General features: G+C 49.1%; 1 protein-coding gene across 1 annotated transcript in view; it reads right to left on the reverse strand.

The window, feature by feature from the left end:
• Positions 1-21,165, reverse strand: part of TMEM123 (transmembrane protein 123) — a 57,011-nt gene extending 35,846 nt beyond the window's left edge. The window contains exons 1-4 of the mRNA XM_062197594.1: positions 21,145-21,165; positions 18,331-18,608; positions 17,105-17,748; positions 13,743-13,799 (exon numbers count right to left, since the gene is read on the reverse strand). Of these exons, the coding sequence (XP_062053578.1) occupies positions 13,743-13,799; positions 17,105-17,748; positions 18,331-18,608; positions 21,145-21,165 (1,000 nt within the window). The remainder of the gene's footprint in view (positions 1-13,742; positions 13,800-17,104; positions 17,749-18,330; positions 18,609-21,144) is intronic.
• Positions 21,166-24,125: the final 2,960 nt, after the last annotated feature.

Here is a 24,125-nt window from a genome sequence, read left to right on the forward strand (position 1 = left end):
AGCACTGGGATCCCATATGGGTGCTGGTTTGAGTCCCGCCTGTTCCACTTCCAATCTACCTCCCTTCTAATGTGCCTGGGAAAGCAGAAGATGACACAAGAGCTTGGGCCCCTGCACCCACGTGGAGACCCAGATGAAGCTCCTGGCTCCCTGCTTCAGTCTGGACCAGCCCTGGTCATTAAGGCCATTTGGGGAGTGAACCAGCAGACAGAAGACTTCTCTCTCTGCCTATGCCTTTCAAATAAGTAAATAAACATTTAAAAAAATTTTAAAAAACAGTTAAAATATGATAATATGGGGTACATATTGTGTAGCAGCAGGTTAAGTTGCCACTTAAGACACCCATAACCCAAACAGGAACACCAGTTTAAGTCTGGGAGGCTCTACTTCTGATCTAGCTTCTTGCTAATGAGCCGGGGAAGGTAGCGGATGATGGCCCAAGTACTTGGGGCCTTGCTACCCATTTGGGAGACTGGATGGAGCTCCTGGCTCCTGTGTTCAGCCCTAACTGTTGTGATTATTCAGGGAGTGAATTGGAGGATGGAAGATCTCTATTCCATCCATCATCCCTACCCCCATTACTGTGCCTATCAAATACGTAAATAAATATAAATATATCCTAAAATAAAAAAAAAGTAACTATCAGATGATAATCTGTAGGATTCAAGGCACCATTTCATTTGCAAGAAACCCTGAAGCACTGGGTCCCGTAGATGACCTAATTTTAGTGCTGGCGCTGGCACTGCCCCACCCGCATTGGTCCAAAGATAAGGGAGCTGATAAAAGTGGCACTCTGCTCCCAGCTCTTAGGCTCTATTTCCTCCTGTCTTTTGTCCCTGGGTCCTCTTACTTCGGATGGTGCTTGGCCCGCTGAGACCTGCAGGCTGTGACTGCTCCACTAATGGGTGGCCAGGCATCTATCTTGTTCTGACTGGACCAGCCATCCCTTGCTCCCACCTGCCATACCTAGTCCATCTCCATGACCACCAGGCAGGTCCACACCCAGAGAAAAGGAATGAAGTCCGGCTACGGCATCCGCTGCACCACAGTCACATCCCAGTCCCCAAGGCTCTTCAGCCACCCCTCGCGCCCTTCCACGTCAGGGGCCTCACAGCACCCCTTCTCGGTGTCACCTTTCCTTCCTTCTTTCACGTCCGCCTCCCGCCGGCTCAGAAGCCACAGGCCTGAACCACAGCGGGCTGAGGCCAGCACGGCGGGCAGGGAACCCTGACCACAGGTGGTCTGCACTGGGGCAAGACCCTCTCTGAGCCTCTCACCCCCACCATCCCCTTCCCCTCACCCCTGTGAGCACCAGGGTCTTTTCTGGACTAAGGGGCTTTTTCTTTTCTTTTCTTTTTTTTTTTTCATTTATTAAACTTTCATTTAATGAATACAAATTTCCAAAGTACAGGTTATGGGTTACAATGGCTTCCCCCCTCCCATAACTTCCCTCCTACCCACAACCCTCCCCTTTCCCACTCCCTCTCCCCTTCCATTCACATCAAGATTCATTTTCAATTCTCTTTATATACAGAAGATCAGTTTAGTATATATTAGGTAAAGATTTCAACAGTTTGCCCCCATATAGCAACACAAAATGAAAAAAATACTGTTGGAGTACTAGTTATAGCATTAAATAACAGTGTACAGCACATTAAAGACAGAGATCCTACATAATATTTTGTTTTAAAAATTAATTTTCTATGCCATTTCCAATTTAACACCAGGTTTTTTTTTCATTTCCAATTCTCTTGATATACAGAAGATCGATTCAGTATATAATTAGTAAAGATCTCATCAGTTTGTACCCACACAGAAACACAAAGTGTAAAAATACTGTTTCAGTACTAGTTATAGCATCACTGCATAATAGACAACACATTAAGGACCGATCCCATATGGGATGTAAGTACACAGTGACTCCTGTTGCTGACTTAACAATTTGACACTCCTGTTCATGGCGTCAGTAATCTCTAAGGGGCTTTTTCAAAAACAAGAAGACAAAATAGTCCTCCCTGAACACAAAGTGAAAGGCCCAGGCGTGGGTGGCTGATAGCCAAGGCTGGTGGACGACACACACGCCGTCTTCCTGCGTGCACAGGACCCAGGGAGGTGACAGCAAGCGAAATGAGCAAGGCCCTGAAGGAGCGGATGTCCTACTTGGAGAGGTTGATGGGTACTGCATCACACGGTCAGAAATCACACAGCCCTTGGGAGCCTGGAACCCCCAGCTAATGGCAGTTAAGTTGTTAGCCAGGCAAAGCAAAGCTGGGGAGGGCTCTGGAAGAGTTGGGGGGCTGGCACTGTGGCATAGTAGGTTAATCCTCCGCCTGCAGCGCCGGCATCCCATATGGGCGCCGGTTCTAGTCCTGGCTACTCCACTTCCAATCCAGCTCTCTGCTATGGCCTGGGAAAGCAGTAGAAGATGGCTCATGTCCTTGGGCCCCTGCACCGGCATGGGAGACCCAGAAGAAGCTCCTGGCTTTTGGATTTGCCCAGCTCTGGCCATTGCGGCCATTTGGAGAGTGAGCCAATGAATGGAAGACCTCTCTGTCTGTGACTATACCTCTCAAATAAAAAGAAAGAAGAAAGAAGAAAGAAGAAGAAAGAAGAAGAAGAAGATACACAAATTGAGAAATCGAGAACAGGATATGCAAAGGCCCCATGGCAGAAAAAAAAAACAAACAAACAGGAGAGTTAAAAAAGGCCCGTGCCTTATTTAGTTCTGAAGTTCATGCCTGTGCTTCCACGCTTTCTCATTTATTCCAGTAGATGACTATACTCTCCAGGTCCCCCGAGAAAGCCGTACTACTGTTATCAGCTCTGTTACAGAAGGCAGGCGCAGGAAGACCAAGCACTTGCCCAAGTTCAGTCAGCAGCAAGGCAACTTCTTTTCTCTTTGCTATTTTCCCTGAAATACAACATAATCCACATACTAGCAGTGGGGAAGCCACTAAAACTAGTGACTCAAATTCAGTGTGTTAACCACTTCTTCCTCTGCAGGTAACACACTGCAACTATCACTTTTTTTTTTTTTTTTAAGATTTTATTTGAAAGACAGAGTTGCAGAGAGCGGTAGAGACAGAGAGAGGTCTTCCATCCACTGGTTCACTCCTTAGATGGCCGCAACGGCCGGAGCTACACCGATCCGAAGCCAGGAACCAGCTTTTTCCGGGTCTCCCACCAGGACATAGCAGAGAGCTGGATCGGAAGTGGACAGCAGGGACTAGAACCAGCGCCCTTATGGGATGCCAGCACTTCAGGACAGGGCTTTAACCCGCTGCGCCACAGCAACTATCACTTTTCAACCTGCTTTCATGGCACACAGATGTGACCGTAAATGAAATATTACACAAGAGAGGGTTAGTTCCTTTTTTTTTTACAGGCAGAGTGGATAGTGAGAGAGAGAGAGAGACAGAGAGAAAGGTCTTCTTTTTTGCCGTTGGTTCACCCTCCAATGGCTGCTGCGGCCAGCGCATCGTGCTGATCCAAAACCAGGAGCAGGAGCCAGGTGTTTCTCCTAGTCTCCCATGCGGGTGCAGGGCCCAAGCACTTGGGCCATCCTCCACTGCCTTCCCAGGCAACAGCAGAGAGCTGGCCTGGAAGAAGGGCAACCGGGATAGAATCCAGCGCCCCAACTGGGACTAGAACCCGGTGTGCCAGCGCCACAAGGTGGAGGATTAGCCTGTTGAGCCACGGCGCTGGCCTAGTTCCCATTTTAAGAAACCATACCTATGTGGTTAAGCTTCAGTTACAAAAAAAAAAAAAAAATGCTTGGAAGAAGTATTTTGTCCTTTAAAAAGAAAAACACTTGTATGTATTTCTGTTTACACTGCAGAATACCTGAATCAAGCTAATTAATATATGGATTACTTCACGTATTTTTTGTATTCAGAACCCTAGCAATTTTCCAATGTAAAATTCATTAACTGCAGACACTAGACGGCACAGCAGGTTCTTGAGGAAGTACTCCAATGATTTTTTTTAAAACAATACTTAGGGGACCATCACTGAGGCACAGTAGGGTAAGCTTCCACCTACAGTGCCGGCATCCCATGCCACATGGATTCCAGCTCATGTTCTGGTTGCTGCATTTCTGATCCAGCTCTCTGCTGTGGCCTGGGAAAGCAGTAGAAGATGGCCCAAGTGCTTGGGCCCCTGCACCGCTTCAGAGACCTGGAAGAAGCTCCTGGCTTCAGATCAGCCCAACTCCAGCCATTGCTGCCATGTAGGGAGTGAACCAGCAGATGGAAGATCTTTCTCTTCCTCTGTCACTCTATTTTTCAAATAAATAAATAAAATCTTTAAAAAAAAATTTAGGTGTATTTTCCAAAATCTCCACAAGAACTATATACTACTTTTATAATCTCAAAAAATAAAAGCACACAGTTAACAAAAATTCCAGTTGATAAAAATGGGTAAAGGACTTGAATAGACATTCTCTAAGGAAGATATAACAATTACATGAAAGAATGTCCGACATCATTAGTCAAAGAAATGCGAATCAAGGCCAGCCCAGCGGCTCACTAGGCTAATCCTCCGCCTTGTGGCTCCGGCACACCAAAGGCGCCGGCACACCGGGTTCTAGTCCAGGTCGGGGCACCGGATTCTGTCCCAGTTGCCCCTCTTCCAGGCCAGCTCTCTGCTGTGGCCCGGAAGTGCAGTGGAGGATGGCCCAAGTCCTTGGGCCCTGCACCCCATGGGAGACCAGGAGAAGCACCTGGCTCCTGCCATCGGATCAGCGCGGTGCGCCGGTCGCAGCACGCCAACCGCGGCGGCCATTGGAGGGTGAACCAACGGCAAAGGAAGACCTTTCTCTCTGTCTCTCTCTCTCACTGTCCACTCTGTCAAAAAGAAAAAAAAGAAAAAAAAGAAATGCGAATCAAAACCATCAAGTAAATGTATCTCACACACATTAGGATGGCCGGAATCAAAGTCGCATAGTAAGCTGTAGGGAGGATGTAGAGAAATCAGAACCCCCCCCCCCCCCCCCCCCGCACACTGCTGGTGGGAACACAGAACAGTGTGGCTGCTTCGGAGAGCGGTCTGGCTGCTCATCACACACGGAGACGCCCTGCAACCAGCGGTTTCAATCCTCAGTACATTCAAGAAAAATCAAAGTACACGTCCACACAAAACTTCGGATAGGAATGGTTACAGCAACATTACTCAGAACACCAAAAGGTGGAAACAACCCGGATGCGCAGTGAGATGCATGGGTAAAGCGAACGTGGTATGTCCACATGATGGAACTGTATCGGGCTACTGCAGGAAAGGAGGTACTGAGAGCACCATGTTTGCTGCAAGACACCAGGTCGAAGGACCACACGCAAGTGCAGGACAGGTAGCTCCACAGAGATGGAATGTACACTCACGGTTGGGTAGGACTTAGAGATGCGGGGCACGAGGAAATGGTGGTGATGAAAGGCCCAGCGTTTCTTCCGAGGCAATGAAAATGTCCTAGAATGGACTACGGCAACAGCCGCACTTAAGTGAGTAAACCGTATGGCATATGAGGCCGTTCTTGGTTGCTCTAACAAAATGCTCATGCAAAAGAGGTTCAGCTAGCTGAGTTTTGGAGGTCTGAGAGCGTGGGACCCGCGTCTGCGCAGCCCTGACGAGGCCCCACGGCGGTGTCACATTGCGATGGAGAAAAGGAAAGGTGACTGGTGATACGCAGAGGGGGCCAAGCTCGAGGGGTGGCCTCACTTCCGACAACCTGCTTCCGGAGGTGACGCCCGCGACCTCAGCACCACTGCCACACTGGTGCTCACCACACCCAAATCATAGCGCCACAGACCGCCCAAAAAGCTAACAAAAAGTCAACATGGAAACTTTCTCCATCTAACCCATGAGAAACTGCCACTCAAAACCATGAAGACCTAGGTATTTTAAATTTCCAAACACTCTCTGGACTTTTCAATCACATGCATGTAGAAATGTCACTTTTATATTTTACATAAAAATGATCTATTCAGAAAAGACGGACGCAGACAAGCAAAATGATGGGAAGTCGAGCTTGTTCACATCCAGGAGCCATCACTGCTTCGTCAGCGCCCCGGACAAGCTCCCTTCCTGAGAACTTTGTCTCTGGGAAAGGCTGTTCTGACTCGCCGTGCCGGGCTACGCCAGCGATTTCAGCCGGGAAGGAAGCAGTCAGGACCAAGCCTGTCAGCTCGCTGTGAAAAAGGAGCATCCAAAGAAAAGCAAGACAACAGAAACCAAGTGCCCAGTATTCAGTCCCACAAGGCAGGGCCCACCCACTGGGCGCCAGAGCCCTCCCAGGCAGCCCTGGAGACCACGGGAAGCAAGAGTGAGAGCCGCCGCCCTGGCTCTCCGCCAGCTCCTCTCTTGGCCTGTTTTATCTCCTATGCCATCTTTCTGTTTCTTCTGTTTTTGAAATGAAAAAGTGTAAGAATGCTCCCAAAGGGTTTTCTCCTCTAGTTCCGCTGCTGTACTACACTTGGTGCCTGCGATGTCTCGCATGCTCTCTGTTCCTGGGCTTCTCCCACTGTCTCTCCTCCTCCCACTATCGCGAGCCCACAAACACAAGTCCCTGGTTTTCCCAGGATGCTCACAGCACAGGGGTTACCCTTCCATCTCTCCTACCTTCTGATGACTACATGTCAGCTATTCCCCACAGTAAACAGCAGCACTTCTTGATCTGAGCTGGGAGCACTTCAGGCTCCTAAGCAGAACCCAAGGAGGGGACAGTGTGTCAGGACAGCTACAATTCACGGATCTGTCTCCACGGCTGGGCCATCAGAGGAGTTTAACGTATGAGAAGCTGATCCCCCAGGAAGGAAAAAAAAGACCCAGAGAAGTTAACTAAGTTATCAGAATCCATATTGCTGGCTTCTCCTTCCGTGGTTTTGAACATCTCAAAACACTGTCTTACATCTTAAGCCTTGTATTTGTTCCTTATGTCCTCTGTAGGTAGCCATGCAACTGCAGTGTAGACACTGATGTGCAGGACATAGGACACCACAGTGTAGACCCACCCCTACATATGGGACACAGGACACCGTAGTGTAGACACACCCCCACATAGGGGACACAGGACACCGAGGTGTAGACCCCACCCCCACATGGGGGACACAGGACACAGCGGTGTAGACACCCCCCATGTGTGGGACACAGGACTCTGCAGTGTAGACGCACCCCATGTGGGGGACACAGGACACTGCAATATAAATCCATCTCCACGTGTGGGACACCGGACACTGCTGCTTTCGAGCGACTGAACCAGGGCATCGACATCAGGACCTGGAATGTTCTCTCTGGCACTGCATGGCTGACTCCTCCCTGTCGTTCAGGACTTGGCTCAGGTGACCCAGCCGCAGAGAGGTTTCCCCGACTAACACATCTGAACCTTTTCTCCAGCCGTTCTCCACCATGGTATCCTGTTATGAATATGTGTTTTAATCTGGCTTCTCTATTTCTTTGAGAGGAAGGGAGACCGAGAACGAGCACTCCCACTCCCATTTGCTGGTTCATTCCCCAAACGCTTGCAATGGTTTGGGAGAGTGGGGATGGTGGTCCCTGGCTTCGGCCCTTTCAAGAACTCAATCAAGATCTCCCATTAGGGTGGGAGCCATCACCTCTGCCCCCAGGTAATGCCTGCATTACCAGAAAGCTGCTGTCAGGAATTGGAGCCGACATTTGAACCCAGGTATTCCAACGGGGGACATGGGCATCTTCAGCGCTACCTTAACCACTAAGCCAGATGTCTGCCCCTAATTTTTAAATCGTGATTTAAAAGCATCTCTAGTGGGTCACCTCCCTGTAGTCTGATCTCTCCCCATGGATACAAACTTCCTGGGAGCAGAGGTTTACCTGTCTATGTGCCACCTCACGCCTTGTACCTAAATCAACAATGAGCCGAGCAGGCAGTCCAGACGTTGGTTCCCTAAGTATGACTACCCTACCCTACATTCCTTAAGACAAAATCTGATGACATTAGGTTACCAGCAATTTTTGAATGCCAAGCTCACAAACATGAGTTGACCACAATGACTGTGTCCAAGCAGCTGAAACAATTCTCTAAGTACGAACAATTCTTTCACAGTAGGCAGGGAAATTCTTACCTACACGAACTCTCTAGTTAAAAACCAGTACTGGCTGGCACTGCGGCTCAATAGGCTAATCCTCCACCTTGCGGCGCCGGCACACCAGGTTCTAGTCCCGGTCGGGGCACCGATCCTGTCCCGGTTGCCCCTCTTCCAGGCCAGCTCTCTGCTATGGCCAGGGAGTGCAGTGGAGAATGGCCCAAGTGCTTGGGCCCTGCACCCCATGGGAGAACAGGAGAAGCACCTGGCTCCTGCCATCGGATCAGCGTGGTGCGCCGGCTGCAGCGCAGCGGCCATTGGAGGGTGAACCAATGGCAAAAAGGAAGACCTTTTTCTCTGTCTCTCTCTCTCTCACTGTCCACTCTGCCTGTCAAAAAACAAAAACAAAACAAAACAAAACAAAAAAAAACAGTATCAGCATCTCTATCCCTGTCTACCTAACACCATCTGCACCTGAAGCAACCTGGTAAGCCAACGGCTCCCGTCTGAGAATAGCTTAACAACCTCACAGCAAGTTTTCATCTAATATTTCTTTCAAAAATTTTATCCAAAATAAACAGAAGCAGATAGTATGAAACTTGGGATTATATATCTTGTAAATTCCTTTTCCACTTCAATAAGACTTTCACATTTCAATTGGCAGTAACTGGGGATAAAAATGATTTGGGTACATCACTCCCAAATGAACACTCCTCCCTTCCGCAGAAATCTAAGCCTAAACCAGGTCCACCTGCTCAACACTACTGTGGTCTCTACCATATCTGTGGCTAAAACCAACTCTACTAGGGTAACCAAAGTGACTGGGTCCAGGATGGATCACCAAGCCAAAGGCAATCCTGTATGGATGAAAAAACACACAGAACTAGGAGTTTTAGAGCTGGCTTAGTACAAGTTATGTCCAAGAAAATAGCTTCGAACTGGATGGTGGTAACCTGACCCTCTCAGATTCCTCTTTCTTAGAAAAAAGATCAAAGAGAAGGCTCGGGTGTCCTGCCACCCATGTAGGAGATCTGGGTGTAGTTTCTGGCTCCTGGCTTCAGCCTGGCCCAGTTCTGCATGCTGTGGCCATTTGGGGAATGAACCAGCAGATGAAAAAAACAAAAACAAAAAACAAAAAAACTCTCCGCCTTTCAAATAAGTAAGTCCACAAAAAAAAGTAGAAGAGTTACATATAATTCAATGGTACAACTGTAGAGTAACCTCATTCCCTGTTTCTTTGACTTCAGTACCTATATTACTTTATAAAGAAAAACAGGGGCCGGCACTGTGGTGTAGCAGGTAAAGCCAATGCCTGCAGTGCCAGCTTCCCATATAGGCACCGGTTTGAGTCCTGGATGCTCCATTTCCGGTCCAGTTCTCTGCTATGGCCTGGGAAAGCAGCAGAAGATAGCCCAAGTCCTTGGGCCCCTGTACCCACGTGGGAGACCTGGAGGAAGCTCCTGGCTCCTGATCAGCACAGCTTCGGCTGTTGTGGCCAACTGGGGAGTGAACCAGCGGGTGGAAGACCTCTGTCTCTCTCTCTGCCTCTCCTCTTTCTGTGTAACTCTGCCTTTCAAATAAATAAATAAATTTTCTAAAAAAATAAAGAAAAATGGCTAGATAGGAGCATGGATCAATGTATGTCTTTAAAATATATACAGATGCTCCTCATTTTACAATGGGATCATATCCCAGTGACCCCGTCTTAAATTGAAAATATTCTACAGTGAAAATGCATTTAGGGATGGGTGCTGTAGTACAGCAGGTTAAGACAAAGCTAGGAATGTCCATATCCCACTGAATGCCAGTTGTCAGTCTGAGTCCTGGCTCCTCCACTTCTAATCCAGCTTCTTGCCAACGTACCTGGGAAAGCAGGGGAAGATGGCCCAAGTCCTTGGGCCCCTGCCTACCAGGTGGGAGACTTGGACAGTGTTCCAGGCGCCTGGCTTTGGTCTGGCTCAGCCCTGGCTGACACTGACATTCGGGCAGTGAATCACCAAATGAATGTGTGTGTGTGTGTGTGTCTGTCTCCCACTCTCTCTGTAGCTCTGCCTTTCAAACAAGTAAATAAATCTTCAAAGAAAATGCATTTTATACGCTTCACCTATAGAGAACACCATAGCCAAGCAACACCATACACTGTAGATTCCTGGTGGTCTCCCTTCAGGTCCTGTGCTGACTGGAAGCCGTAGCCATGGCCACTGCCCACATCATAAGAAAGGACTGTATCACATGTTGGTAGCTTGAGAAAAGATCAAAGATCGAAATTCAAAGTACGATTTCTACTGAATGCAAATTGCTTTGACATCACCATAAAGTTGAAAACCTTTAAGCCAGGGACCACCTGTATAGTAGTATGCTGATAAGTCAGTTCAAGCAACCAAAAATATACTATTTTGCATACCTACTATGTACCAGGCATAGAGTTAGCTGTTGAAAAGAATAAATCATATATTCCTCTCTCAGGAACTTGGATGGAAACCAAAAACATAAGAAAAAAGAGACAGGGAATTGGCACAATGCTTAAGATGCCACTGGGGATGCCTGCATCCCATATTGGGAATATCTGGGTTCAATCCCCAGCTCCACTTCCAATTCCAGCTTCCTGCTAACGCAGACTCTAGGAGGCAGCAAGCGACGGCTCAAGTACTTGGGTCCTTGTCACCCATGTGGTCGACTCGGATAGAATTTCCTAGGTCCTTGTTTTAGCCAGGCCCAGCTGTGACTGTCACACACATTTGAAAAATAAACCAGCACAATGGAAGATCCTCTTTCAAATAAAATTTTTTAAAAGAGGGAGAAAGGGAGACAGGGAGAGGGAGGGAGAGCGAGGGAAACAGAAACATTTGTGGACTCCAATGCAGCAAGTGCTCTAAGTGACAGTCAGTCAGTACTCCAAGCAGCATGGCATACGGCGCCTACTTTTCCCACTAACAGTTACGGAATACACATCGTAATAGAGTTTGCCAAAGAAAGAAGCTATTTTGCTATTGGGATCAGTGCCAAATCAACTGTGCTAAATAAATACCAGCAAATAAACTGGTAAGCAGTATGTTCAAAATCGTGTTTCAACAAGTAAAGGCTCCATGTTACAAAAAAGAAAAGTTCATCATTATGTCGTATGAAAATACACAAATCCAGTTGTTTTTCATGAGCTTCCAAGGCTCAGGGAATATAAGAATAAAGAGTTGTGAGAAGTGCTACATATTGACCTTTAGAAACATTTTTAATAGCCATATTACCTAATTTTTTAAGATGTATTTATTTGAAAGGCAGAGTTTGGAGAGCAGAGACAGAGGACAGAGAGATCTTCCATCTGCTGGTTCATCTCCCAAATGGCCGCAACAACCACGGCTGTGCCAGGCTGACGCTAGGAGCCTAACTCAGACCAGTGCCCATGTGAGATGTCGGCGCTGCTGGTGGCAGCTTAACCTGCCATGCCACAGCACCAGCCCCAAGAAGTATTTCTTAAAGCTAAGGCCACACTGCAGTTTCAAGAAGTGTGGGAAGGAATGCATGCTTTAAAATCCAAGAAATTGGGTTTCAAATCCTGAATGCAGCACTTACTGTCCTGTGATCCTGTGTATCTTAACCACTCTGAATTTAAAATTTCCTATGCATACAACAAAGATGATCCCTACCTCATCACTGTTAGACTGCAAAACATATGAGAAGTGTCTTGTAGAAGCTTCTGGCATACAATAAATGATGGCTACTGTTAATACTACCCTTATTTTTACTTTTCTTCTCCTGGGTTTATCCAAAGTTAAAAGTTAGGCAGCACAGAACTGGATTTGGGGGGCCAGCACTGTGGCGTAGTGGGAAAAGCCACCGTCTGCAGTGCCAGTATCCCATATGGGTAATGGTTTGAGACCCGGCTGCTCTGCTTCTGATCCAGCTCTCTGCTATGGCCTGGGAAAGCAGTAGAAGATGGCCCAAGTCCTCGGGCCCCTGCACCTGCATGGAAAGACCCCTAGGAAGCTCCTGGCTTCAGATCGGCGCAGCTCCAGCCATTGCGGCCAATTGGGGAGTGAACCAGCAGATGGAAGATCTCTCTCTGCCTCTCCTTTTCTCTGTGTGTAACTTTGTCTGCCTTTCAAATAAATAAACAAATCTCAAAAAAAAAAAAAAAAAAAGAATGGATTTGGTATAGTAGGGTAAGCCCCTGCCTGTGATGCTGGCATCCCATATGGGTGCTGGTTCAAGTACCAGCTGTTCCACTTCTGGTCCAGGTCCCTGCTAATGTACCTGCAAAAGCAGTGGAAGATGGTCCAAGCACTTGGGCCCCTGTACCCATGTGGGAGACTCAGAGAAAGCTCGTGGCTCCCAACTTTGGATCAGCCCAGCTCCAGTTGTTGCAGCCATTTGGAGAGTAAACCAGCAAACAGAAGACCTCTCTGCCTCTCCCTCTCTGTTTATAATTCTGCCTCGCAAATAAATCAATAATCTTTAAAAAAAAAAAAAAATAGACAAGACACCTAATAACCTATTAAAATGTTTTCTTTAAAAATTCCTGCCATAACCACCCAATAATAACTGCTATTATATTTTAGGGTAATCTATCTAGTCTTTTTTCCTCTAGTAAAATTTTTTATGTAGAAAAACTAAGCCTTGCTGGCATAAAAGTGTGTCCTGATTCTATTCCACCAGAGGCGAGTAGCAAAGGCAGAGCTAATGAAAAGAAAGCAGAGGTCAACTGAGAGTAGGAACCCGGGGGAGCCCTGGGATGCCCCCAAGAATTAAGGACTCTATGAAACTGCACAACAATATGAATGTACCTAATGCTACTGGACTACAGCCAGTATACGGGTACAATGATAAACTTCAGGTGATATTTACAAAAGTAATACAAAACCAAAAAATCAAAATCTGCAAGTAGTCAGGATTTGGTCCACTGTGCAGGGAGAACACGCCAGCACATTAGAGACACTTGCTAAATATTCACAGAATGAAAGCAGAGGGAATGGGTCTAGCAGGATATGTGCTCCTTTTTAATAGCTTCCACACAGTGAACGATGAAGGACAGGGCAGTGGGGAGGTGACCCGAGCAGGGCTTAGGAGAATCACGCCTTGATGATTTACTACTGCCATGGACAACGTTAGCCTGATGCTTGCCTCTCTGCATGCTAGCAACTTCAGAGTGGCATGGAAGGAATCCATTTGTGGCAAAGGACAGGCAAGGGGGAAGGGCCTCACCAACGGTTTCAGCAAGCAAGCAGCATGGAGTCGGACCGACAGCTGACCTGTAAGCAGGTCTCAGAGACAGCCACGGTACACCAAGGCTGCCAGAGCGGACCGGCTGAGTGAGCTGTCTCACCAGCAGGCCCCGCAGATGCACGTGTCCCTCCTTCATTCCTACAGGCGGAATACAAAGCCTTCCCGTGTCAAAGTGTGCTCCAAAACTCACATCAAAGTCTGGTACGTCGTATTTTAGAATTTATTCGCTTAGCCTTTGCTAGACTGATAAACATTCTGAATGTACTCCCCATATCGATGCCTTTGCCGGACAGCCCTTCGGGGCAGGCAACAGATTCATGGATGAATAATCACAGCACATCCTACAGGAGACACACCCTCAGAGTTCGCCTGGTTAACACTGGTCTGTGGGCCAACATACATGTCCTTCCTTGGCTGCCAACACTTTACGTATCCCAGACCTATGGAAATCCATTTCTTGAATGTTTTAAAACTCACCTGTTGAGTTAGCAGTGGAGTTTTGCAGAGATACAAGATTCTTGATATCTGAAGTCCCTATAAAAATAAAGACATATCTTGTTATGAAAGAACGTTTAATATTTAATAGGAACACTGGCAATATGTTCCTTTTAGCCCGAGGACGGGTGGTATGGGGGAGGGTAGATTATTCCACAGGAACTTCTACTTTTGCCACTGTTGCTATGAAACACACCTTGAAGCTGTCAGTAAATCTGGAACTGCATTATTGGATTTTTCAAGACAGAAAACATCTCGCTTATGTAACAAACATTTACATAGTACTTACTATGTGCCAGCCACACAAGTGTGACAGCTTTGCCAAAACTCATTTGCCCACATGAAGACAGAGAAAATGGCGACAGGTTCTGCTCCTACAAGTCTGCTCTTCTGAGAGGAGTGGACCATTTCCAGAGGGCCCCTTTCTTCTTCCTGTCTCTCCCCGCCCCCTTTTTCTTTGTAGCTCATTTAAGAGGCAGTGAAAGAGAATTGGTAAGGGGGTGGGGAGGGAGGAGAAGAGGAGGTAAGGGAGAGGGAGCTCTCCGCTATCCACCGCTTCAGGAACCCGATCACCTGCTCCCTCCTGGACCTGCTTTAGGAGGAAACTGGAGTTGGAAGGTGGGGACACTGAAGTAGTAGCTGCAGGTCGCCTTTCTACTCGGGTTCTGTCCAAGCCTAGCACCACCACCATCTCTACCTTCATAATGGAGACATGAAGAGGGCAGGATCATCACTGTCAATTGCAAAACCTCTTTTCATTTTTAAACCAGTACTTAAGATTTGGAAAAAAGAGAATCCTGCGGCCTAGCTAAGGGACTTCTGGTTTATTCACCTTCAATCTTTGTACAAAGGAAGACTGAAAAAGAGGGCAAGGGTTTTACTATGTATGGTTCACAAAGACAGACCCTCCCCCACTAAAAGTACAAAGAAAGGCAAGCGGTAACAACTGTGAAGGCGCTATCTTTACCGCTTAGGTAAATTTCTTCCTCTTGATAACACCATAATCCCTTTATCATAGAAGGATACAGTATAAGATCAAACTTCAAGATCAAGGTCAGGAGACTACACAGAGGCCTTCAGTGGCACGTATCATGGAATCGCCAACATTATGAAGCGCTCACCACATGTCAGGCCTTGTGGGGAGCAAGGCACTGACATTAGCTCCTATCACCCTCCCAACCACTACTCTCACCCAGCAGCAGTTCTGCAGCGACAGGTACTGAGGCCTATCGAGGGCCAAGTGGCAGAGTCTGGATCTGGGCCAGCCTGTTGGATCCCAAGCCTATGTGTGTGTGAGCACCAGAACACACCTGCTGATGGCCCACTGGAGAGCGGCTGTTACCCATCTTCCTGCTTGTTGCTATCAGCCTCTCGAACCCCCAGACCAAGAGGTCATCCTTCGAGTTCTCCTTCCATCCCACTCAACTGTGCAATCCATTCGCAAGTGAGCGGCCTCAGATGGAGAATCCACCGACCTGCGACCGCTGTTACCGCACACCATCATCTCTGGCCTGGACCGCTGCAAAAGCTTCCTGTTTGTGCGAAATGATTTCTTGGTAACCTACAGGAACCTCTGAACACAGCCAGTTCCAAATTACCTCCACTCATAACTTTCCAGTCACAACTATGGATGAAGTCCCTTCTTGCCCTAAGATTGTGCAAGGCTGACTTCCATCTTTCGCCTCCAAGCTTCTCTCTCATCATTGTTCCTTAGAAAACCACAGTCTCTATTGGCTGACCGCTAACTTGTTCATCCCCTCCTCCAACTGAGGATATTTATAAAACCATGCAGCAGACAGTGAAGAACATTTTGAAGGCAGAATTTCCACCATGATTTCTTCTCTCCTCTCACAATCTTGTAGACAACAGCAGTATTATGAAAATAAATCATCACCTCTTTAGGAGCCCACCTTACATAATGTGCTTAGTGTTGAAATGGTTAATGAGTTCCGATTCCGATTGGAAATCAAACATGTATTCACTGTTTTATTTTGAGTAAGATGAGTGTTAAAATAGAGCAAAAAAAAAAAAATCTGTTAGGAGGGCAAAAGAAATAAAATGGCCCTCAACAGTTTCTCTAAATGGTAATTCACTAGAGAAACAATAAAAAGGTTTACTTTCACAAAGAAAAAACTTCAAAAGAAAAATGAAGACTTCCTGGAATAAATATTGACATACCAGGAGCACCAAGGTACATGGGCATCTTACTAGCCACTTTCTTACATGACCTCAAAATTAGGTGTGCAAAAAGCCAGTTTTCCACATGCACAATTCAGCAAACAAAAAAAAAAAATCAGCAAAACAAATAAAAAGTGTTATGTGATGCAACCAGATGATTCTAGCAGAAGCAGGTGTGGTGCCTGGACTGGCTGGATATTATGCAAAGCGCCTCTTTCTCTCTTGCTAGATAAAACTCATCCAAGTTAACTACACAGCACAAAGAGAGAGGCCATGAAAGACGTGGCTAACTTAAAGCAAAAGCAACTTATTTCTGGTTTACTGACCGCCATCCAGTGTTTCAACTCTTAGAATAGTTGACAAAACAGAATTTACCGAGCGGGTTCCCCGATTCCTGGCCCCATCCAAAACACTCTTTTCAAGTCTCCAAAAGGGCCCGAGGCCCGAGGGGGAACAAAAGCGCCTACACGAGTCAAGTCAACAGCACTCTGTTGTGACCTTGCAGGCGACGTGGAGGGCTCCCTGTGCCCCTACAGCTGCGGTTTCAGGCCGCGCAGCTGCCGCGCGCCACGGCTGAGTGCTTCTGGCCGGCGAGGTCGGGGAGCGCGAAGCGCAGGGCCGCGAGCCGCACCTGCGCCGGGAGAGCAGGCACGCGGCCCCCCGGCTCCCACCCAGTCCCGCTCGCCCCCCGAGCCTAACTTCAAGCGTTAGGACTGCACATCCTTCGCGAGATGCGACACATAATCAGACGATAAAAACGCCGGGGAGACGCCCGAAAAGATCCCCAAGCAACCAGCAGACAACGTCTCCGCACGAGTCGGCAGGCACTACTTGCAATCCACCTGAGCGTTGTTTACGGAGGAAGCCTGCGATCAACGCCAGCCACGGGACCCTAACTTCGGGGAAGCCTGGAGAACCGCTCGAGGCCCGGGCTTCGGGTAACTCAACAGGTTGTAGGCGCCCCTCCGGAGCTGCGGCCGCCACTTCCCGGAACCCCAGAGCCAGGGCCAGACGCAGACCCGCCCCAGCCTCAGTTTCCCCCCACCCTGTCTTCTTCCTCCCGGTCGGCCCGAACTTCACGCACGGGACCCCAACTCGGAAGCCCACTCCCCGGCGGCGCGCTTCCGCTCTGGCCTGGGGGGCTGGCAACCCCGGAGCTCACTCACCCGGCGGGTCTTGGGCGCTCAGGGCGGTCCCCAGCAGCGCCAGCACCTGCAGCGCCCCCAGGAGGAGCACGGCCCAGGCACCTCGCGGGCGCAGTCCCATTGTTCCGAGGGCAGGACGCGGCGGCCTCGTGGGTCCCCGGCCCAGGTGGCGGCGGCTGCGGCGGGGAGAGCAACCTCTCAGCGAGCGCACGGAGCCCGCCGCCCGTCCCTCCGCGCCGACCGAGCCGCTCTTCCCGCCGCCGGCCTCCCGAATGACCAAATAGGGCGCGGGAGCCGGGCTGGAGGGGGCGCCGCGCGCGGAGCCGGGGCGGGGCCTGGGGCGGGGCCGGGCGCGGTGACTCTGCGGGGCCTGGAGCGCAGGACCCGGTGCGCCGGTGGCTCGGCTGTCTGTGTGCCAGGAAGCGGCGGTTTTGTTGTCGCGGATGAAGGCGAGGCCCGCTGTGCCGCTCCGGATCCGAGCACGCTGCGCTTCGCGGGGCCCGGAAGGAAGTCTTTGAAGAGTAGTTTTCGGGCGGGGGGCGGGGTGCGTGCAGCGCGGAGGCGGAGCGGGGAGTAGCAGGTGGGGGCGGGAGCCGAGCGGAGTCCGGGAGGAAAGTGGAGCGGCGGCATTGGGGTAGGGGTCTGTCCCCAGCCCCGTGGCCAGCCTGGGGAGGGCAGGCCCGACACAGTCGTTTTAAGTTGAAACGTAAAGCATGCACGATCTCCATGCCCCCTTTGTAGGTCGTCTTCGCCACAGGCTCTCTGGATCAAGATTGGTTCCGTGCAGATTCGTGGAGAGGGTAATGGGGGCGCGGGCTGCAGGCAGATCGAGGCTGAGGCACGGGGGTCTAACCAGACCCCTTCTCTCCTAAGGTGGCCCCGTTCGGAGACAACACCATGTTTTTCTGTATCCTGTTGGTGGATCCCTCTGAAGTGCTTGGAAGCCAGCTCTGCACACTTGCTGTGCAGTGCTTCTAAGTCTGCCCCGTGGGTCCCACTGGGAACTCGGAAGTCAGCTGTGTCTGATGCCGCAGGAGAGCGACCCGCAGCTGAGTCCTGGTTTGGAAGGGAACCCTCAGCTGAGGTGGAGGGCAGATGGATCCAGGGCGCTTAAAATCAGGTGAATCCCCACCTGCAGTGCTCTCAATGTTGCAAATCGTTGGCACCTGACCTAGATTTTATTGTAGTAAAGGGCACATTGCAGTTAAGTTCCCGAAGCCTTCTTGTGAGTGATTGCACTCTCTGACCTCTTACAAATCTGTCGCAGCGGACCTGAGCAGTCATAGACCAGTTCTAAATTGACAGGCCCATCTGTGGCTTCCACCAGCCAGCCTGCGGCGCCTTCCCCGCGTTCACGGTGGACGAACAGCAAGCACCACGCGTTCCAGGCTTTGGTCGGCCTGTTTGAGGAATCTGGAGGCTCCGTGTGCGTCTGCTCCCTGGAAGAGGTGCCTCCAGACGTGTAATGGGAAGGTGTGCCGTGGTCTGAATGTTTGCCTCCCTCCCCAAATCCACATGCTGAAACCTAGTCCCCAAGGTGCTGGCACTAAGAGGTGGGGGGTCTTGGAAGCTGATTAGGTCACCAGGACTCTCTCAGTGAGTAGGAGGAGCTTAGGGAGCTGGCGCTCTCCTTCCACCGTGTGAGCACGCAGCGAGATGATGCCCTCCCAGAAGCAGATCTGTTGGTATCTTTTTTGTTTAAAAATAGTTATGTATTTGAGAGGGAGAGAGAGAGGTCTTTCATCCGCTGGTTCACTCCCCAAATGGCCGCAACTGCCGGAGTTGGGGAGCTGGACTAACCCAAAGCCAGGATCCAGGAGCTGCTTCTGGGTTTCCCACGCAGGGCCATCTTCCACTGCTCTCCCAGGCACATTAGCAGGGAGCCGGATAGGAATTGGAGCAGTTAGGACTCAAATGGGAACCCATCTGGGATGCTGGTGCCACAGGTGGAAGCTTAACCTACTACACAGCAGCAGGAGCCCCTGTTGGTGTTTTGACTTTGCAGCTTCCAGAACTGAGGCAAATACATTTCAGTTGTTTAGAAGTTAACCAGTGTAAGGTGTTACGTTACAGCAGCAGGAACAGACTAGCACAGGACAGAAGACCAGATGACTACTTGACAGTTTTTCCAGCCCTTAGATCTCCTTTGAAGACTGCACACCACACTGTGAGTGCATATGTCCAGCGCTGCCTGAATAGTAACAGCTCAGTGCCGTAGGTGGTTCATGTCTAGTCTGGGGGTGGGAGGACGCACGAACTATGAACTTTCTGCCCCCTTAGAAACGCTCATGTAAGGTCTGGACTCCCTGGGGGAAGATGTAGCTCCAGTTTTGTCTCACGCTCCGCCCCCATCACTGTAGCAGCATTTTAGTTTGAGGACATCAAAGGCTAAAAGAACAGCATACGGGATGGGATTTGGCACAGTGCTTAAGGTGCTGCTTGGGACACCTGCATCCCATGATAGCGCCTGGAGTCCATTCCCAGCTCTGCTTCCAGTTCCAAGCCTTCCTGATATGAGCACCCTAGGAGACAGCAGGGGATGCTCATGTACTTAGGTCCCTGCCACCTGTGTGGGAGACCTGGCCCTGGCCCAGCCTGCTGCTATGATATTGAAAATAAATAACATGTATGTTGGAGTGTGGGTGTGGACAGCTCTGGCGGTCTCCCTTCCCTTCCAGCCATGTGTCTGCATCTTCTCTGTAACCTCACTCAAAAGTTCTCCAAACATTCCAGAGCTTTCCCTGTGTTCTTTTTAAAAAGAGAGAGATCTTCCATCTGCTGGTTTACTTCCCAAATGGCCACATTACCCAAGGCTGGACCAGGCCAAAGCCAGGAGCTTCTTCTGGGTCTCCCTGACGGGTGCAGGAGCCCAAGCACTTGGGCCATCTTCCACTGCTTTTCCCAGGCACATTAGCAGGGAGCTGGGTCAGAAGTGGAGGATCTGGGACTTGAACCAGTGCCCAACTGGGATGCCAGCACTGCAGGTGGTAGCTTAACCCCCCTGCACCACAGTGCCAGCCCCTTGCCTCCTTTTCTTGCTTTTGCCTAAGATGCCTGTGACCTTTTCTCTGGGGCAATTTTCACTTGTTTCTCAAGATTCCTTTCATGCCTTGCCTTCTCCCCAACCAGCTGGGTCTAGTTAGCGCTCTGGTCCCACTGCCCATATTTTGCTCAGCTCGCTTTTCCCACTTTTATCCTTTTACCCTTATCTGTTCTCTGAACAATTGCCAGCGTGAACTGCCCCCCCCCTTTTAAAGAATCTTATTTTTTCTTTGAAAGGCAGAGTTACAGAGAGAGAAAGAAAAAGAGAGAGAGAGTGGTAGAGCGAGTGCTTCCATCCACTGTTTGACTTCCCAAATATCCGCAACAACTGAGGCTGAGGCAGACTGGAGCCAGGAACTTTCCCCTGAACCCCACCCCCGGTGTTCCACATGGATGCAGGGGCCCAAGGACTTGAGCCATTCTCCGTTGCTTTCACAGCACATTAGCAGGGATCTGGATCAGAAGTGGAGCAGCAAGGACACAAACCCATGTGGGATCCCAGCACTGCAGACAGCAGCTTAACCCACTGCACCACAGCACCAGCCAAATGCTTTAAAATATAGGTCAAGTAGTACCATTCCTCTGCCACCCGACCGAATTCAAAACTGTGGCCTGCAGTTCAAGTCCTGGCTGCTACACTTCTGATCCAGCTCCCTGCTAATGTCCTGGAAAAAGCAGTGAAACGTCCAAGTCCTTGGGCCCCTGCACCAACGTGGGAGACCTGAAGAAGCTTCTGGGTCCTGGCTGCAGTCTAGCCTAGCCCCGGGCATTACTGCCATTTGGGGAGTGAACCAGCAGATGGAGGATCTCTCTCTCTCTCTCTCTGTCTCTCAAATAAAATCTTTAACAAAACAAAGCAAAGCTATGGCCTGGGTGACGTGGTCCTCGGCTTCCCTTCCCAGCTCATATCCCCCCCCTCCCCGCCTCACTTCCTCAGCCCAGCCTCTGCCTCCTTGCAGGACTTTAGGAATGCCAAGTCAGCATCCATCCCAGAGCCCTTGTGCCTGCTGCTCCCTTACCTCATCTGAGTCTGTCTTCATCTTAGAAAAACCTTCCTTGAAGACCCTCATTCACAGCCTCACTTGTCGTTGTGCTTCCATCACTAGCCATCACGTTCATTGCTTGTCTTTCCTACGAGGATGTAAGTTCTATGAGAACAGAATCCTGTCTGCCCGTTTTCAGTCTAGCTCCTGTCACATTGCTGCAGGTCAGTGGGCACTTGTCCTAGTTATGGGTGCTCATCATGTTTGGAATAGCTTTCTTTCACTTAGAACTCAGAGTCCCAGACTCCTTTGCAGTTGGGCTCAGGAATGTGACTCGGGCTCTACGAATCAGGATCAGCCCCGTGAAGCTTGAATGCAGGTCTGAGCAACCAGAGGAAACAGGTTCTTCGTGGGGCTTCCCGTTTTGCTGGAACGCACAGTAAAGGCGGCTGCCTTTGTTGGCAGCGCTGGCAGCAAAAGCAGCTTTTCAGTGGTTGCAGAATTGAATTTCTGATGAGAAGTGGGGTTTCTGCAGAGCTGCGTTGGAGACAGTCTCCTGATTGGGCTAGTTCTGTGCTGGTTTTAACATTCCTGGAGGCTTGGCCTCAGTCCCGAATGTCTTTCAACAATCCTCAGAGTTACCCAATATCTTCAATAATGTACTTGTTTTCTGCTACATCAGCAGAAGTCAGCAGCTTTTCTTTATCACAGCGAAAGATCCTGGCTATATATGATTGTCTTTCTCCAGTAGACTACAGTCTCCATTAGAAGATTAACCACGTGTTTTCTGAGTGCTTACTTGCAGTATTCTCACAGAGCTCTGGGTCTGGTGGTAAGCACATAGGCAATGATAATAGAGTATGATAAATACTATCATGTGAAAAGGGGAGGCAAGGGGGCTGGCACTGTGGCACCGTCAGCAGTGCCAGCATCCCATCGAACACAAGTTCAAGCCCTGGCTGCTCCACTTCTGGTCCAGCTGCCTGCTAATGCACCTAGGAAAGCAGCAGCGGATGGCCCAAGTGCTTGGGTCCCTGTACCCACTTGGAGACCAAGAAGAAGCTCCTGGCTCCTGGCTTTAGCCTGGTACAGCTCCAGCCATTGCAACCACTGGGAAGTGAACCAGCACATTGAAGAGTGCTCTTGCACGCACTCTCTCACTCGCTCACTCGCTCGCTCTCTGTAGCTCTTTCAAATAAGTAAGTCTTAAAAAAATGGGAGGCAAGGTCTGTGTCTTCATCTTGGAACCTAAGTGTCTAACATACTTTCCATCATATAGAAGTGTTCAATTTACATTGTAGAATGAATTTTGGGTAGACAAACAGAGCAGCAAAACTGATAGCCTTTTCCTTCAGTAATGCTCTGTTTTTATCCATCCTGTATTTCCTGTATGGTTGTATCTTTGCCTTAGGATGGACCAGATGTTAGAATCAGCGCTCATTTACTCCATCAGTTAACATATTTTAAGTTCATTGAACACATGGCAGGAAGCACACACTAAGTTAAGTGCTGGAAAATGACAATGAATAGTACAGATCTACCTGCCTCGTGAAAAGACAGAACTGGAAAGAGCATCATGCACCTAGGTAGGGGACAGTGGTGGGCACTGTGGTGTGCCGGGTCAAGCTGCCACTTGGGATGCTCAAATCCCATATTGGAGTGCCTGGCTTAAGTTTTGGCTACTCTGCTTCTAGTCTAACTGCCTGCTAGTGTGCATTCTGGTAGACAGCAGGTGATGGCTCAAGTTCTTGGAGCCCTGCCACTCACATGGGAGACCTGGACGGAGTTATAGACCCAGGCTCAGACATGGCCCAGTTTCAGCTATTGGTGGCCTTTGGGGAGTGAACCCATGGGTTGAAGATCTCCCTGCATCTTTAAAATAGAAAAAAATGAATATTTAAAATATAAAAAGAATCAAGAGATAAAGGAGGAAGGTCCATCTGGTTTGATGCCAACAGATAATTGCCTTCCAGCTATGTGACCGTTGACAAATCAGTATTTGCATGAGCAAAGAATCAGAATCTGCCTGGCTTTGAGACTGAAGTAGATGCAAATACTGGGGAGGCAAGGCAGTGGAAAGACTTAACAAAAGACTGTCAATTGGCCTGTGTCCATTTCCCTGTTTGTGCCAATTTCCTGTCAACTTCCATTTCAACCGACTGACAAGAAGTTATAAAATGTGATGAAGACGCCACATGAAAGCTGATTTGTGAGGTTCCTCCCCCACTCCCGCCGTGGCAGCTGAGCCCATGTTTTTCTGGTACCCTCTTTTTCCCTCTCCTTTCAGTTTTTCCTTCTTGCTGCTTCCTTCTGAGTACAAGCTGCAGTCAGAGTGGAAATCTACTTAATTAATCCAAAAGATCCTATTGGGTATCTGTTTTGTGTTCAACTCTGTGTAGAATTCTAGATTAAGATGAGCAAAGGTAAAAACAAAACAGGCAAAAAAATTAAAGATATACAAAAAATAAGCAGAGATCAAAGAAGTCCAACTCGGTTTTGCTTTTGGAACAAGGAGGCTAGAGAAGAAAGCTCTGGGTAGACAGAAGCTTTGAAAGACCTTCTCAAAAAGGGGCTAGGGAGCAGCTTCTCAAACCGAAGGATCTGGCTGGGCTGGGCGAGGGCTGATGTTGGTGTTTTCCGGATGAGTTCTAGGCAGGTTGTGTTGTGCTATTTAGGACAGCAGAAAGAGAGTTCAGAGCTTCTGGGAGTGGGCTGGGGCAAGCCCCACGGGCTTTTCCATTGTTAAGTCCCAGGTGATTTACCAGTTCCCAATGTGTCTCTTTGTTTCTTCCCTCTAGGAGGCTGGCTGCAGGAATTCTGCCTGGTTTTCTTTCCTGTTTTAAGGCAGTGCCACTTCCCCCACCCTGTGATGTTTGTATTTCTTTAAGCACAGGGCATTTGAAGTTTGTTATAAAATCCCCAGATTCTGCCTTCTCGCTGCCATGAGCATAAACATTTTCCATAGCAAGGGTTTCATTGCTACTCTGGACAGAGAAATTAATAAAAGAGTTATGGTG

The sequence above is a fragment of the Lepus europaeus genome, chromosome 7 (assembly GCF_033115175.1).
Source record: "Lepus europaeus isolate LE1 chromosome 7, mLepTim1.pri, whole genome shotgun sequence".
Lineage (NCBI taxonomy): Eukaryota > Metazoa > Chordata > Mammalia > Lagomorpha > Leporidae > Lepus > Lepus europaeus.